General features: G+C 39.8%; 1 protein-coding gene across 1 annotated transcript in view; it reads right to left on the reverse strand.

Annotated features, from left to right (window-relative positions):
* Positions 1-19,107, reverse strand: part of bin3 (bridging integrator 3) — an 82,368-nt gene that overhangs the window by 28,919 nt on the left and 34,342 nt on the right. The window contains exons 4-6 of the mRNA XM_079827406.1: positions 11,269-11,330; positions 9,123-9,259; positions 786-802 (exon numbers count right to left, since the gene is read on the reverse strand). Coding sequence (XP_079683532.1) covers positions 786-802; positions 9,123-9,259; positions 11,269-11,330 — 216 coding nt within the window. The remainder of the gene's footprint in view (positions 1-785; positions 803-9,122; positions 9,260-11,268; positions 11,331-19,107) is intronic.

Genomic DNA, 19,107 nt, shown 5'->3' on the forward strand with positions numbered 1-19,107 from the left:
AACAGGGGGAGTTTTTGCAGGTTTGCTATGTGATTCATGGAAGTCTTATTAACCATTCAAGCATCCTAGGGAGGGTAATTCACACCAGCACACTGCAAAATGCAGAGCTGAAAAATCAGCTGTGCTAACATCTCTGGTCGCCCACGGATAGAGCGCCGTTCGCCTGCCAAGTGCCCATACAGTAGAGTATGAGAAAACGGTGCTCAGGCGAAGAGGAGAGCGCTGTAGAAAGCATTTGGCTTTGGTGAATCTGACAGAGGGGTCAGCGGAGAGCAAGGATATTTGCATCAGGCTTCAATCTGCTATTTCGGAGATCTGCCGATTGCATTACAGCTAGAGGCACTCGTGGTGTGTTTTACACTGGCGGGTTTGTGTTTGACTGATCAACTATTGTTGGCTTTGATTATCAGCTGACGGCAACTGCATTATGAAAAAATATGGAGTAAATTCAATCTTATCAGGACTACAAAAGAATCCATTTGTATTATGCAAATGGGGGGTCATGTAGTTATATATGAACAAAACAAGGCTCAGGTATACAAAAGTTGAGCTTCAAAAACAAGAAAATAATAATCATTTAAAAAAAATCATAAAATCAGTCCATGTGATTTCTCTGTTGCAAATCTGGTCACATGAGACATAAATTTATTCACAGATAATCTTCCTTTCTAGCGAGCTGCTAACACGAGAACGCTGAATCAGTGAATTCGAAAACTGGATCAGAGAATGATGTGAATATATGTGTGTTTAGAAACGTACATTTTTTTTCTCTTTCTTAATCTCACCAAGGCATGTATTTGACCTACAATACAGTAAAAATTGTGAATTATTATTTCAATATAAAATAACTGTTTTCTATTTGAATATGTGTTAAAATGTGTATTTAATATGTATTTATTACTGTGATTAAAGCTGAATTTTCAGCATCATTACTCCAGTCTTGAGTGTCACATGAACTTTCAGAAATCTTTCTAATTTGCTGGTATGGTGCTCCGTGCTCGAGAAACATTTCTTATCATTATTAATATTAAACATGTTAGAAATTTAAAACATTTCAGGATTCTTTGATGAATAGAAAGTTCAAAAGAACAGCATTTATTATAGATAGATTTTTTTTGTAATATTTATTAATTTCATAAATGTCTTTACTTTATTAAAACAGAAACCAGTTCATTTCAACTGTAATATGTTTTTACTATATTTTTGATCAAATAAATGCAGCCTAGGTGAGATTAGGATAAAAAAAAAAAAACAGCAATAAAACAATATGTAATTTACCTCAGGCAAGTCATTCAGTGTCTACCACAGCTTGTTAGTTCGCCAGAGAAATGAACTCTTTCGCTAAATACGCCGATCAGGCATAACATTATGACAGGTGAAGTGAATAACTGATTATCTCTTCATCACGCCACCTGTTAGTGGGTGGGATATATTAGGCAGCAAGTGAACATTGTCCTCAAAATTGATGTGTTAGAAGCAGGAAAAATGGCCAAGCGCAAGGATATGAGCGAGTTTGACAAGGGCCAAATTGTGATGGCTAGAAGACAGGGTCAGAGCATCTCCAAAACTGCAACTCTTGTGGGGTGTTACCGGTTTGCAGTGGTCAGTTTCGATCAAAAGTGGTCCAAGAAAGGAACAGTGGTGAACTGGCGTCAGGGTCATGGGCGGCCAAGGCTCATTGATGCATGTGGGGAGCGAAGGCCGTGTGGTCCAATCCAACAGACAAGCTACTGTAGCTCAAATTGCCCAAGAAGTGAATGCTGTTTCTGATAGAAAGGTGTCAGAATACACAGTGCATCACAGTTTGTTGCGTATGGGGCTACATAGCCGCAGAGCAGTCAGGGTGCCCATGCTGACCCCTGTCCACCGCCAAAAGCGCCAACAGTGAGCATCAGAACTGGACCACGGAGCAAAGGAAGAAGGTGGCCTGGTCTGATGAATCACGTTTTCTTCTACATCATGTGGATGGCCGGGTCCGTGTGCGTTGCTTACCTGGGGAACACATGGCACCAGGATGCACTATGGGAAGAAGGCAAGCCGGCGGAGGCTGTGTGATGCTTTGGGCAATATTCTGCCGGGAAACCTTGGGTCCTGCCATCCATGTGGATGTTACTTTGACACGAACCACCTACCTAAGCACTGTTGCAGACCATGTACACCCTTTCATGGAAACGGTATTCCCTGGTGGCTGTGTGCAGTTTATAAACTGGCTGACCAGCTTCAGACTGTATGGTTACTCACAACTCAATGACCTGGTTGCAGTGGTTGTGGAATTAACAGCTGACTGGAGGGAAGAATTATCAGTGAATAACAATTAAATTTCAGTCCGTTTCTCTGTCCTGTAATATAATTTCAGTGGAGTTGAAAAACAGAGCAAAAGGCACATTGACTAGTTTTATGGTGATTTATGGTGATGTCATTTTTTAGTTTAATGGTCACTGAACCAGTTGTTGTTGTTGTTTTTTTGCACATAAGAAATTTGTGTGGGTTTGGAATTGCATGTGGGCTAAAAGTATGACAGTAATGACAGCATTTTCATTTTTGGGTGAACTAATCCTTACAAGATTCTCACAAAGAACAGATTAAGACGTCTGAATGATGGACACAAGTCATGCTAATGTTTTGCTCTTAGAACAGATAAAAATTCTGATGCATCTCAGGAAAAAAAAAACATTGTATTTCCCCGGAAAGTCATCACAAGCCCTCAATGTTCTACTGTAAAAGTCAACGTAGCTACAACAGGATCAGTCTCTCTTCCATCTTGTTTTGACGTTTGTCTCAGCTCTGTCCACATAATACGGTATGCAAATTGTCCTGGTCAGCAGAATGTGTCAAAGTTGAAATTGTGCATCATGTTATAATGCTTGCTTTGAGCATCACGTTATAACGCTTCATGCTGGGAGCAGTGCTGCGGCTTGCCACTTCACCCCATAGAATTCAATACATTGGGAATGTTGGCGTGAGTCACGTGAAGGGCCCAGTTTCCAGGGCGGAGGTTGTAGGTGATAGACCAGAGAAGATGAGCACTACTCTTCTGACATGCAGTCAGTGCTGAGTGTATCGCTTAAGGGCTCTTAACCACTTTCAAAACAAAAGGACTGACTCCAATGTGGGGAAATGAGAGGGAAAAAAGAAAAAAAGACAACGATCAGTACCAGCAGCAGCAGGAAACAGAAGATAGCAACGCAGAGATGGGACTCATTTGAAGATGCATGTGCACGCTGTGTGTGGAAGGGCGTGGGGTCTGCTGTGAGAAAAACTTACTCATACCCAATCTGCTGGAGGGAAGACAGAACGTACTTCTGCCAAAGTCAAAAACGCAACTATTTTTCTCGGCCAAAAGTAGAAAATAAACACGGGTTAGAAGGTGTTGCAAGGCAGAAATGAAGTTGGTCTATGGTTCATTTTTGAGATGTACAAAACTTGCTTCATATAGTCATATAGACGGCAATTGGGAAGACATGAATATATGCATTTAAGGGTTAGTTCACCCAAAAATGAAAATCCTGTCATTAATTACTCACCCTCATGTCGTTTCAAACCAGTAAGATAATAGAGTGGTGCAGGTATGACATCACTTTGTAGGCCAAACCGTGGAAGCGAGTTAACATTTTAGCACTTCGGGTTCCCTCGTCCAAAAGTCAATGGGTTTTTTGAATGGGGTTTTGGTTAAATGGTTGAAATAAGGTCTGTGGTGAAAACATATATAAAATACATCTGTATTACCCCACTCTGGATTTTTTTGAAGCTGTTACGTGTCTTGAAAAATGAGGTTGCTAACAAGTGGCTAAATGGGACTACAGAGGCTGTTGGGGACATTAAACGCCATTCCTCCGAACAGGTAAGCTCAGTCCGATTTCACAGCCTCATTATGCTCATAATTGTGCTCTTATAAATTATTCTAACTCAAACGTTACTACGTAATCCGTGGCGCGCTGCAGAGCTGCGCAAGATGAGCAATTTAGGTCAAAAAGTATATACGTTTTTGAATCGTTTTGCTAGATAAGACCCTATTCCCCTTGAAAGCCCTTTGAAACTGCATTGATTTGGACCTTCAACCCGTTGGTTGCCATAGAATTCCATTACGTGGAGAAAAATCCTGGACTGTTTTCCTCAAAAAACGTTTCGACTGAAGAAAGAAAGACATGAACATCTGGGATGAGCAAAACGGTTTAATTGTCTATTGCCAAAAGTGTAGTGATGTATGAAGCACAGCTCACACCAAAGTCACTTTCAAACAAAGTAAATTCCTATTCGAGTAGACAACTTGAACCCATTGCAAAATCTGCATGGGGAAATCATTAACCCTAACGCAAAATTACATTTATTATTTTGCTGCGAATTTTTCACAGCTCAACAGGAAATGTGACTGCATCTTAAGACTCATTGTTGAAGTCTTGCTGTTTTTAAGCTTCTCACGCCACGAGCGCTGCGGTAAACTCGGGATCAAGTTTAAAACAAACTCTGAGGTTGGTGTGGAATAGTCGGTAATCATTTGGATCATGGATAACCGAAGGATATAAGTTTAACCCATAAAATGCTTGAGTCATCACCACTGTCCGCCTTGAACATATGACACTTAACCCTAGATGTTCTTCAGTGTACTGTCAGATTCTTTGAATAAATGCATCTCTTAAAAGGTGACCTGCTTACAAACACCATTATTTGTTATATACACCCATAGTATGCAAGTTACAGTGCATAAACAAACACACACAAATGTATAGTTTCAATAACTAAACCAACTGAAAAAGACTAGATGACTTTCAACAGAAACTATGATGTGTGTGTGTTCTTAAGTGTGTTTGCATTGGAGATTCAGAAAAGTTGAGGGTAGGGATGTCCCCGAAGCTGAATACTAAGTTCGAAAAAAACACACAAAAAAGGAGCCCCTTAAATGTTGTGAGAATGGGAGGAAAAAATTTACTTTTATATATATTTTGCTTTTGCATTCTTTCGCAATTACATAGTTGGGTAATTATATTGTATACAATTTGCGGGCGTCACAGAGCTGCTATCACTATGTGTGGTATTGAAATAAATTTTGAATGCATGCCCACATTTTACTTTCCAATTTGCGAATTATATGATATTTGTCAATCACAGTTAGGATCTGTTGCGTACCAAATCCTCAGACATCGTCCTGTCAGTCAATGTTACAGCAAGCCAAAACCATGTCCCTTAGGATGCGTTATTCACTTTTCGTGCATTTCCGAATTCGGATTTAGACTTCGGGCACATCCCTAGTTGAGGGAGTGTAAATGTGAGCTTTTAGGGATGTGTGTGGACATTTATTAAATGTTTTGGCTAATTTGATCATGCTTTTACAAGTGCAGTACTTTCAGTGCAGTACACACAAACATATTATACCATATTGAAATCCATTCTGCAGAATTCCACAGATTTTCCACACACAATTAGTACAGAAATATGGAAAGATAAAACATGTACAGATTCTGTGTGGGCCTAGAGGTGAGTAAGCCAGATCTAGTGGCGGCAATATATGCTTAAAACATAAACATGTCTCACATTCGCTTGCTTATTATGCAAATGAGTACCAGTGCCTAATAAGAGGCAGCTTACAAAGCCCAAATACTTCTGGTCGAAGTGGGGGCGGAGCATATGATATTTAAAGATGGGAAAAAAATTTTTTTTCCTCATTAAAAAGTTTTAGACTTAAAGAAATGAATAGTACTTAAGGAAAATGTTAACTTAAGTACATGGTTAGGCTTAAAATGTCACCTCATGGGAGCATACATATTGAGATCAGCTGGATATTACTCGGAACTGGACACTTCCATTCATGGAATAAACACATCATGGCTGACTGAATACTGAATCAACTATATCAGTTGCTGAAAATATGTGATGCTGCATTCACAGAACTAGGTGTCAGAATAAGCCTAAGACATATTGGCCAACACAATGTAAACAAAAAAATACTGAGTGCACCTAAACAGTCATTGGCTGTATCTCAGTGAATGAATTCGGACATTCTGCGGATGCAGTCTTCTAGAGAGATGTGGGAATTAATTTGCCATGAACCTCATCGTGAATGGGTTCTCTCTTGCTATGGTCTTTCTATGGCTATGGCAATGAGTATACATTGCTATGGTGGCATCTCTCAGACAAGTTGTAGCCTAAAGCTTTCAGCTGTAATGTAGATTGACGTAATTGCCAGACGTGGTGTGCTGCAAATTCAAACAAGAGAGCCAATCAAAAGCATCAGACTAGCATCACTTCACTAAACTGCCTTTAAATGGCAGGAGGCATCATGCACATCAAAAACAGGCAACGCAACATATTAATATTATTCAACATATCCTAGCTTTTTTACAGAAAATATTCAGATGTAACCCCCTTTGTAATAATTTCATAAGTAACTGTAATTTAACTACACATTTGTTCTCAGTAACTGTAACTGATTACAGTTACATTTATTTTGTAATTAAATTGCATAATCTAGTTGCATGTAACTTTTAAAGGTACTCCCCACTAGGTTTCGGACACCACTACAAATGGCTGTCCCCTTCAAATAGTGCCCTATTTAAGGGTATAGGGGTGATTCCTGATACAGGTGTTGTTGATTAGATCCTGCAGAGTTTGGTTCCTTAATCAAACACACCTGAACAGCTAATCATTTTTTTCAGGATTACTTGAAACATGAGGGCTGAATCCGAAATCGCCCCCTAAACCCTCAATCACTATTCCCTACTTTAGTTCACTAATACAGTTCACTTGAAGAAGTGAATGAAAAGAAATGAGTGAATTCGGACAGCCGCTGTGTGTACGCCGGCTGTACACTTGTTATCGCGGTGCAATGTGGGATAGAATGAGTGCACTCAATAACGTCCACTACGGTTTTCGGGACACCACTTAGGTGTGTTTGATTAAGGTGCTAAACTCTGCTGGACAACGGCCCTCCATGATCATAGTTCAATAGGTCTGATGTATACTAAGGCTTGAAGGGTATTTGAGGATATTTCTTAGCTGTGATTATTGGTTGGTCAGACTTTGTGCTGTGAGGGCCAGTTCAGCACTAGCCTGTAGAAAAGCTTATCAGTAGTCCCATATTCATAATTGACCACACAGTCCTTTTACAAGCTCTACCAGTGTAGGAGATGTTTACATCTACGGTGAAAAAAAAAAAAATCTTTTTGAAAAATTGTGGAAATTGACAGTTACATATTGGCTCAATAAATTACTTCCAAATAAGTATCCCCATGCAAAAAGATGCACTGTACTAATCATAGCTTAAAGGTCTTCACTCAATATTAAAAATGTATATTCTCCGAACATGTTTAAAATTGTGGTCAGTCAATCTATGAAGTCGAAGTGAAAAATCTGTGTTGGCTGAAGTCCTACGTCCAAAAAAACTGTATACGCATGTGTAGAATCCGCCTGAGGAAAACCAGAAAAAAATGAGGATGCGCAGGAGAGCGAGCGGAGCCGAACCAGCTGGTGCTGAAGACCGAGACAAACATTCCTAAGAGAATACAGATATCCATCTTCACAAGACGTTATGGTGAGTATTGAGAACTGAAATTATTTCCCAAAGTTTTGCTTTATGATGACCCGGTATGAAGTTTAAAAGGCATTTTGTAGAATCACAAGCTCATGCATTCAATAGTATCATGATTATGTTTTCCCAGTTATTACACAAATATCAGACGGTAGCCAATAGTTTTATTTTCCTCATGTCATATATGTCTAAAATAATAAGTAATAAGTGAAATAAGTAATTTGTGTGATATGTGCGCCATGTGACAGCTGAAAACAGTGCCATTAGATTGCATCGGTCTCTTTCAGGGCTTATTGCCTTTTAATATCAAACATGTCAAGCTTTAAAATGTCCTGTTATGCAGAAGACTTCTTGAATGTATTCAGTCTTTTACCTTATTTAAAATAAGGAATGATTTGTTTAATAAAGTGATGTGATAAAATGTCAACCCTGTTGTTTGTGTTCTGTATTTTGCTTAATATATTTATGTTTTTATTTAATTTTTTTGGAGGACAGTGAGAAATGAACAATTGCTACTAAAATTTAAAATATTTAATTGGACCAACAACACGGTCTGGTAAATTAAATGTTTTAACTGTCTCAACATATTTCTGATTGAGCCCATGTTTACAGACTGCTGCAACAATTGATAAAACTCAATTCACAGAAATTCAATTTGACACATTGAAACATTTAGATGTGACCAGTCAATTCAAATTTTGAATTGGAGAGGCCTGACATTTTTTAGAGTGTCCCAATGTCTTGAATATATAGGCCTGAAAACAGAGCTTGACATTAAAACACCCGTCATCCCTCCAAATGCGGGTGGATTTCAGCAGTGGTGTGTAACGCTGTCACTTATTTATTTTCGATACATATCAACACTGAGATATCTGAAACACTTTCAATACTCATTTTCCACAGAATAGATACACACAACAACGATAGCGGGTTGAGACACAAACCCGCCTCCCCTCATTCACTCGTTTAATTTGATCCGGATGAATATTGTTGCTGTTACAGGGCTTGAATTTTGGCATGGGAGTGCGTCTATTGCACATATTGTTTATTAATTCCTGCAGATTTTGTATTCAAACCCAAAGTGCACACACATAAAGCCACCTCTCAGCAATAAATTGAGTTCTTTTTCGCTGCTTATTGTGCTTAAACAGTCAAATACACACACAGTAGATAATGTCGGTATTGGCGTGTATTCATGTAAACACAGTCAGTTCTGTTTGAAGTGAGAAAGAAAATGCATATGTAACAGTATAATCTGTGCGTCAGGTCTTAAAGTGACAGCAGCCTAATATACCTGCTGTCAAATTATGAGATAATATTAAAATTATCAATATGGCTAGTAACTTTGGAAAACCACTAGCCACAGTGGCTGGTGAGCAAAAAAAGTAAATGTCAAGCCTGCCTATAAATATAATCACTACAGAGTAATTCCAATATAACAATTACTACAGTGATAGATGCCACCTTTCTTTTTACATCTGAGCCCCTGCCCCTGAGAAACTCTCTGAGCGGCCCTGTATACATTGGATTGATTTGAATTATTTTAATGAAGTGTGAACCAGGCAATAGGAAAATAGCAAATCATTTAACTAAATCTCACCTTCTCCTGATTGAACGCATCCATTCTCTTCATGGCTGTATCCAGAGCGTTCATGGATTCAAGGAAAGCCTGATCCTGCTCACACAACGGATTACCCAACAAGTCCCCTGAGATCTTCACTGCTGCTTTAGACATTGCTGGAAAACAAACAAAACCAGTTAGCATTTATCCTAAAAATAAAGGAATGGCCACAACAGCAGAAACATGTCTGAACAGCCAATTGGTTTCCATCTGTGGGACTTCATGTCATCTACAAACAGAATAATAGGTATTGGTTTAAATCGATCAGCAGTCTATCTGCAAAGGTGGCAAGTACTTAAGAGTGCTAAGTGGTTTTAAACATTCAAAATATGGCAAAATGGCACTCTTGTTTATTTGTACATGAATAACTATAAATAACATAATATAATATAATGATGATGATGCTACAGTTATTGTTGTGGGGTTGCAGGGATGCGGTTTATTATTATCGTTTAATATCTAAAAAATGAATGTGTAGAGTAATCAAATATAAAATGGAAGACATCCATGTTCATCGTACAGGGACCGAAATTAAGAAACTTTCCCCTTCTTTCTTGACTTTGCCCCAATTAGCTCAAGTAAATCAAGTCTTTCCTGTGTTTGGGCTGTGGGGTGTAGAGGGGTGGATGTTTTATCTGGCTTCCTGCCTCGTGTGCGTCTGATCTGGATTGACGCTGACGTGCTCATCTGATCAGCATTCTGATTTTAAGCAGCTCTGGCAAAGAAGGCGACGGACTGTAATTGGCGTTGGCACTATTGAGGCATCACTACACGATCAGAGCTCTTTAGTGAATATTCATCATCTCCGTCAACTCTCTAACGACCCCTTACAACCTGCACGGAACAAAGTTGTGAAGCGGTGCTGGAAATCTTTGTTCTTTTGTAGGTCTTTTGCCTGGCATCTTACGGAATCGAAAGATTTCTGACCTGCCGATACAATGGAAAGCATTGCAATATACTTGCGAACTGAAGACATTTGACCTTTTGTTAACTTATAGACAAAAGGTCTAGGTCTGTTGATGCATAACATGCACAGCTGATGTGCTTCCATGTGGCGAAGGGCCAATGAAGCAAGTGCAGCTCAGCTGTGCGGCGCACATTATCTCGGCTACATGTGCGGCACATGTTATTCACTGAGACAGGACTGACAAATGGGCTTTCTTCATAGCACAAAAATTATCTCCATGCTTCATTTCCATCTGATTGACATTCAGCAAAATGCGGTTCCTTGTCATAGCTAGGCCTGCACAGAGTTGGAATTCCACAGAAAACTCTATTAGAACTCTGTGGGAAATGGCATTCACCAACTGACCTTTACATGTTGACCCAATCCAGGGAATGTTTCACGTTCAATACAGGAATTTTAACCTGCCTGACTAACCATTTTACCTGCCTGATTAATTCAGAAATTGTTTAGCCACAGGGCATAAACATTACACCATATGAGACGAGGCCTTGCCTCTGTAAAGTTTAATTGTAATAACAAAATAGCTTAAGACTATGATTCCATCCAGTCAGAGGATATCAATCAAGTTTGATATTTTGAGCTGATTATAGAACATATTGATTTAATTGGTCATGAGTCTCCTAGCAACAATGTGCACATTTTTCCAGTGTTTTGAATGACTTGAAAGTCTAGTAGTTTGTGATCGTTTAGTATATGATGTCCAGTTTCTCCAGAAGCTCATCTACATAGAAAAATGTTACTGTAACCACAGTTAATGGGATTTTCTTCTTAAACGTGGTATCTGCAGAGATTTTTAATGCCATATGTCGCTAGTCAAACCCATAAAATCTCAACCTAGGTTTATTGAACCCATGACATCCCTTTAATAATGCTGTCAGCGACCCAAAGTGTAGTACTCTCAGCGCTGTGATACGTCTTTTAAAATGTTTAATTAATTTTCTCTGAATTCTACAAATTTATGTCAATTTCAGAGCATAAAATACAAAAATGAAATAGGTGATGGTTCATTGTGTGCATATATTGACTTCACAATTGTACACAATGGTAAAAGGTTTCCTTTCTTTATGACCAGTAAAAGAAATTAGATGAGAGTGGAGAGGAGTTTAGATAAGAGTCAACATTAGCAACAAAGAGAGGAAAACATCGCAAATCACAAACCTAAATCAGCCTCTGTGCTTTTCTTCATGTCTTTATGCAGCTTCTTTGTCTGTTCTTCCAACCTAAAAAAAAAGGGGAACAATAATATTGTCATCTAACATTTTTCCAAGATTTTATTCTTCCATTTTTTACGAAATTCAGTAAGAACACATTCAATTGGTCAAAAGTGACAGTAAAGACTTTAGTACAGTCAAACAGGTATACACACATAACGTATATATACACACACTGATCGGGCATAACCTTATGACAGGTGAAGTGAATAACACTGGTTATCTCAGGAAAAATGGGCACAAGCGTACGGATTTGAGTGAGTTTGACAAGGGCCAAATTGTGATGGCTAGACGACTGGGTCAGATCATCTTCAAAACTGCAGATCTTGTGGGGTGTTCCCGGTCTGCAGTGGTCAGTATCTATCAAAAGTGGTCCAAGGAAGGAACAGTGGTGAACCGGTGACAGGGTCACGGGCGGCCACGGCTCATTAATGCACCTGGGGAGCGAAGGCTGGCCCGTGTGGTCCAATCAAACAGACGAGCTACTGTAGTTCAAATTGCTCAAGAAGTTAATGCTGGTTCTGATAGAAAGGTGTCAGAATACACAGTGCATCGCAGTTTGTTGCATATGGGGCTGCATAGCCGCAGACCAGTCAGGGTGCCCATGCTGACCCCTGTCCACCGCCGAAAGCGCCAACAGTGGGCACGTGAGCATCAGAACTGGACAATGGAGCAATGGAAGAAGGGGGCCTGGTTTGATGAACCATGTTTTCTTTTACATCACATAGATGGCCGGGTACACACACACACACACACACACACACACACACACGCACACGCACACGCACACACGCACACACGCACACACGCACACACGCACACACGCACACACGCACACACAGTGACGAAAATAAGTATTTGAACACCCTGCTATTTTGCAAGTTCTCCCACTTACAAATCATGGAGGGGTCTGAAATTGTCATCGTAGGTGCATGTCCACTGTGAGAGAAATAATCTAAAAAATAAAAATCCAGAAATCACAATGTATGATTTGTTAACTATTTATTTGTATGATACAGCTGCAAATAAGTATTTGAACAACTGTCTATCAGCTAGAATTCTGACCCTCAAAGACCTGTTTGTCTGCCTTTAAAATGTCCACCTCCACTCCATTTATTATCCTAAATTAGATGCACCTGTTTGAGGTCGTTAGCTGCATAAAGACACCTGTCCACCCCATACAATCAGTAAGAATCCAACTACTAACATGGCCAAGACCAAAGAGCTGTCCAAAGACACTAGAGACAAAATTGTACACCTCCACAAGGCTGGAAAGGACTACGGGAAAATTGCCAAGCAGCTTGGTGAAAAAAGGTTTACTGTTGGAGCAATCGTTAGAAAATGGAAGAAGCTAAACATGACTGTCAATCTCCCTCGGACTGGGGCTCCATGCAAGATCTCACCTCGTGGGGTCTCAATGATCCTAAGAAAGGTGAGAAATCAGCCCAGAACTACATGACAAGAGCTGGTCAATGACCTGAAAAGAGCTGGGACCACCGTTTCCAAGGTTACTGTTGGTAATACACTAAGACACATGGTTTGAAATCATGCATGGCACGGAAGGTTCCCCTGCTTAAACCAGCACATGTCCAGGCCCGTCTTAAGTTTGCCAATGACCATTTGGATGATCCAGAGGAGTCATGGGAGAAAGTCATGTGGTAAGATGAGACCAAAATATAACTTTTTGGTAATAATTCCACTAAACGTGTTTGGAGGAAGAAGAATGATGAGTACCATCCCAAGAACACCATCCCTACTGTGAAGCATGGGGGTGGTAGCATCATGCTTTGGGGGTGTTTTTCTGCACATGGGACAGGGCGACTGCACTGTATTAAGGAGAGGATGACCAGGGCTATGTATTGCGAGATTTTGGGGAACAACCTCCTTCCCTCAGTTAGAGCATTGAAGATGGGTCGAGGCTGGTCTTCCAACATGACAATGACCCGAAGCACACAGCCAGGATAACCAAGGAGTGGCTCTGTAAGAAGCATATCAAGGTTCTGGCGTGGCCTAGCCAGTCTCCAGACCTAAACCCAATAGAGAATCTTTGGAGGGAGCTCAAACTCCGTGTTTCTCAGCGACAGGCCAGAAACCTGACTGATCTAGAGAAGATCTGTGTGGAGGAGTGGGCTAAAATCCCTCCTGCAGTGTGTGCAAACCTGGTGAAAAACTACAGGAAACGTTTGACCTCTGTAATTGCAAACAAAGGCTACTGTACCAAATATTAACATTGATTTTCTCAGGTGTTCAAATACTTATTTGCGGCTGTATCATACAAATAAAAAGTTAAAAAAATCATACATTGTGATTTTTTGATTTTTTTTTTAGATTATTTCTCTCACAGTGGACATGCACCTACGATGACAATTTCAGACCCCTCCATGATTTCTAAGTGGGAGAACTTGCAAAATAGCAGGGTGTTCAAATACTTATTTTTCTCACTGTATATACATATACTAGGTGGTTGCTAGGGCATTGTTTTGCAGTTGCTAAGGTGTTCTGGCGGTTTCTAGGTGAACCGAGTCAAAAAAGTCCACCATGATATTCTGGTTTAATGTTCACATCCCTTCTTCAACATAAGCCTATGGGACTTTTTAAAGCACACAAAGCACAAATAAAAGGTATCATTTAAGTTTATCTGCAGAAGAAACGATCACCACCAGCTACTGAAAAAAAACTTAGCAATGAACATGAAGACAACTTTTATTCTTATCATCGGGTCATATTACAGTAATAAATGCTCATATCATACTTAAATCAGAGATAAAACAACCTAATCTATTTTAATCCACTCATCTGTGAGTATCCATTCATGTTTCTGTACTACAGTAACATTTCCTGAGAGGCAGAAGAGATCATTCACAGGGTCTTTCACAGTGTTGATCCATTCACACCCGCTGGGGGTGTTAACAACTGCAATTACCACACTATTGCATCCGACCCGTGCTCGCATGAGTGTGTGTTTGCGGCGGTGATGGGGGAGCTGTTCATTATAATCAATTAGTTGGAAAATTAGACATGGACTGGGGGACTCCCATGAGGCACCTCACGCTGCACTTATTACAGCAATTAAGGAAAACCAGAGAACGGGGGAAACGTTTCTGAAATTGTATTTTCCTTTATTTCCTTTTTTTTTGGCTGTACAAGGAAAATTAAGGTGGACAAAAAAATGGTGAGAAAGTACACTGCCCAGCCAAAAAAAGTCTGGATTTAAATAGGCAAATGCGTAAGAGTCTATGATTGGAACATTATTGCAGTGATTATTATGTTTCTAGTATGTTATATGTTTGGCAACAGTTCTTCTTAAGCCTAACTGATGGAGTGTGAAGCTTTTCATTTCTTAAACAACCATGTAGTTAAACACATCATGGCCATATTCCAGGATGACAACGTCAAGATTCATCAGGCTCAAACTGTGAAAGAATGGTTGGGATTAGGGATGTAAATTCACACAAATTCCCATGATCATTCATCGTTTAAATTAACAATCAATTAATAGTCAGCCTTAAAGGGTTAGTTCACCCAAAAATTCAAATTAGCCCATGATTAACTGTGTGTATGACATTCTTCTTTCATAATGGCAGATAATTGTTGCCTTGTTTATGAAGTTCATAAAAGTGCATCTATCCATCATATAACTACTCCACACGGCTCTGGCGGGGTTAATAAAGGCCTTCTGAAGCAAAGTGGCGCGTTTGTGTACTGCTGCGTTCACACCAAACGCGAATAGAGCGTCAAAATCGTGTCTACCGCATCTAGTTGGACGCTTGAACATTTTCAATCCATTCGCACATAGACAGCGAAATGGACGCGCGTATAAATTGAGCGTTTGAAGCGAAATAGACGCAAGTTCAATGCGCTCCAGAAGAAATATGTCATAAAACACCACTCTGCCTCTTTTCATTTTCATTAAAAATATATATTAAGCATTAATAGCCACACAAATGTGGTCCAGGCAACTCCTACAAAAAATAAAAAGTTATGAAACTTCTCTTTGCCCTCAGTCAAAACGATTAGGCAGACAACAAATGATAGATTCATGACACCAAAGATCGCCCGTTAGATCCACACAAGACGAACCACTACAGGACATCAGAGCCAGCGGCAAACATCAGAAGGACTAGCCGAGGAAAGGCTGTTCTCGCCGGGGTTAATGAGCACTGAGTGCCCGGTTATCGCCTGGATCTCACAACTCCAAAGACGCAAGAATATATATATAAAAAAAAAATAGGCGCTCTCTTTATAAATAAACCACAGATTTGAGCTTTAAACAACTACATTCTCACCTGAAAAAGTCTTAAAACCTCATTTTGTGACACAATAGTAGTATTTTAAAATTATGCAGGGTCTCTCATCACGTCACTTTACCACGTGACAGCAGCAAGCAGGCTCCTGATTGGTTAACGCGGCGCGAATTGACGCCAAACGCGTGAATGCACAAAAAGCACCACTCGCGTGTAACACGTGTATCGCGCAAGATGCTCAATTTGCGTCCAATTTGCGCGAACTGGACATGCGAAGAAGGCGGAATCGCGTCCATCGCGCCGCGCGAAACGCGCCTATCGCGCCGCCGGACCTCCAGAAGCGCATCAACGCGCCTTTCCATTGACTTAACACTGAAATCACTCGCTCCTGACTCTCTATTCGCGTTTGGTGTGAACACAGCATAAGAAAAATATCCATATTTAAAACTTTATAGACTAAAATAAGTAACTTCTGGCGGAAAGCCATACAAATTCGACTTATGGCAAAAGAGTAACCCCTGACGCAATGTATAGAAGCAGCGCAAGCTTTGACATCTCTCGTGGATAGGGCTGGGCAACAAACTCAGCCACTATTCTCTTATATCGAAATCGTCCGCCATTTCTCTTTTAAAAATCAAATTTTAGACTCTAATTCATGACCGGTGTTTTGTTTTGCTCTACACTCTGCGCTTCTGCGTTCGGCAATACGCATGCGTCAAAGGTTCAAGGGTTACTCTTTCACCATAAATTGATGCGTACGGCAATCCGCCGGAAGTTAGTAATCTTAGTCTATAAAGTTTTAAATATGGATATTTTTTTAACACGCGCCACTTTGCTTCAGAAGGCCTTTATTAACCCCCCGGAGCCATGTGGAGCAGTTATATGATGAATAGATGCACTTTTATGGACTTCATAAACGAGGCAACAATTCACTGCCATTCTAATGCTTGGATTAGCCAGGACTTTAATATAACTCCGATTGTATTCGTCTGAAAGAAGAATGTCATATACACCTAGAATGATTTGAGGGTGAGTAAATCATGGGCTAATTTTAATTTTTGGGTGAACTAACCCTTTAATGCAGCAGTATAATCGACTGCAGTGGAATATAGCCAACAGCATGACAGGGTGTGCAAATGCTGCAAATGTCTAAATAAAAGACTAGTAGGATTGAAAAATTAGTCGATGTGATTGATCATTTAAATTAAATGACTTATTTAATAATCAAATATAACGAGTAATAATACAATTCGTCACCAACGCTGCCTCAACTCTGGCATCAGATGCACGTGAGCCTATTTCACATTCCATGCATCCATGTAAGAAAATAGGTTTGTTTTATTATTACCAGTGTGTTCTGATGTGTCTTCCTACATGGTTGTTTAAGAATTGAAAAGCTACACACTCCATCAATTGAACTGTTGCCAAACATATAACATGCTAGAAACATAATAATAACTGCAATAATGATCCAATCATAGACTCTTAAGCATTTGCCTATTTAAATCCAAACAGAGACTTTTTTGGGGGGGCAGTGTATATCACCTTTATATCAGGATGCAGAAAAGAAAAAAAAAACAATAGAAGAGATAAAGAGGAGGAGGAGGTGGGAATCATGGGTAACTGGCAAGAAATGGAAAGAAAGACTCTTAACAAGACGAGATAAAGGGGCCATTACGGTAGGTGCTAATAGAGTAGCATTGGCCCAGCTGCTCCAGACGGCTGTCATGCGAACACGCTACCAGCACGCCTCCTTCTAACATGTGAATGGCATTTAGAGTTAGCGCAGGTTACAAGCCAACACATTAGCACCAAACCCCCACATTCTGACGAATGAATACGGGGGGTAGGAGGAGGAGAAAAGATAATGCAACAACTACAAGCAAGTCCTACCGGCACAAAGTGTGAATTTTCATGGCCAAATGTGTGGTGACTAGTTAAATGAGTGGCTCACCTTATTTATTAACATTAGTAAAGGATATTATTAGGCTCAAACCAGGATATTTTTAACCTAAAATGAAAAACTGTCATTGTTTACCCAGCCTCATGTTGTTCCAAAACCCATAAGACTTTTGTTCATTTTCGATTTCGATTTTTAAATGAAACCTGAGAGATTTTTGCTTATCAATTGAAAGTATATCTCCCCAAAATGTCAACGCAAATAGTTAATTAAAACTAATCCATATGAATCAAGTTGATTTCAGTCAACAAAAATGGTGTGAAAGATTATTTTGTGAATCAAACTGACAGTGATATGATTGCAACACATAAAGAACACATACTAAGGCTTAATTGTTTTTTTTGAAAATAGTATTAGGGACTACTTTTATGCATTCAGAGGCCCGTTTCAATTAAACAGTTGGAGGCTGTCAACCCCCAATGAGAAAAAAAAGACATTGTATGCAATGCAACTGCAATTACTTTATTATCTCTGTTAACAATGTTCTGATATTTCACACTTAAAGCCGGGTGCACACGGTGCGATTTTAGCCACGGTATATGGCCGTCTGAGACAAATTTTGCAAATCCTAAAAGATTCCTCTGATCCAAGGCTAAAATCTGAAGTCTTTGATCATTAGTTTGACATGTTCACTGGCAGCCGATTAATGACCGCTGCGATAAAATTTGACCTCAGACGAAATTTTGTCAGTGTCAGAAGATTTGGCGAACAATCCTGCAGTGTGACTTCTCCTACATTGACCGTCAAATTATCTTCGTTTTTCAAGGCAAACAATTACCAAAATGAGCACTAAAGATTTCTTTGTAGCCACCATTCCAATCCCGCGTGTAATGCAGCTCACTGTCACCGAACGCGTCATTGATTGATGATATAAACGAGTTTTCTTGCGTGTGTCCATTTTTAGTGCACCTTGATTATCGTACAGTCTGACATTAATGACAACTTAGATCTTACATTGTGACATGGCTTACAGCGGGGATCATGTTCGTATAGTCTGACAAGGAACAATTGTAAAGGACTATCATAAAATCGCACAGTGTGCACCCGGCTTAGTAGTCTATTTATGAGCGCATTCTCTCCATCACCATCCACGCATTCTATCTCTTTAACCATAACAGCGACCAGTCGCACTGAGCGCAAAATACAAATTTGGGTTTTTATATAAAAATGAGATAAATTAGATTTTATAGAAATTAGTAATACAATATGAATAGAACTGCTTAGGGCTGTTCAGTCCCTGTACGACCGAAGCAGGAGCTTGGTCCGCATTGCCGGCAGTAAGTCAGACTTGTTCCCGGTGCATGTTGGACTCCGGCAGGGCTGCCCTTTGTCACCGGTTCTGTTTATAATTATTTATGGACAAAAAAAAAAAAAGGTATAAGAAGCTATTCAAGAAATAAAGCAAACAATTCAGTCAAACAAAGTCAGCGCTAGTAGGCTACAATGGTAAAGTTAAAACCATAAAAAAATAAAGTTATGAAACTCTGCTTTGCCCTCAGGCAAAACGATTTGCCAGGGAACAAATGATTGATTCATGGAGACCAAAGATCGCCCGTTAGATCTACACAAGACAAATCATATT

The sequence above is a fragment of the Gobio gobio genome (genome assembly GCF_949357685.1).
Source record: "Gobio gobio genome assembly, chromosome: 10".
NCBI lineage: Eukaryota > Metazoa > Chordata > Actinopteri > Cypriniformes > Gobionidae > Gobio > Gobio gobio.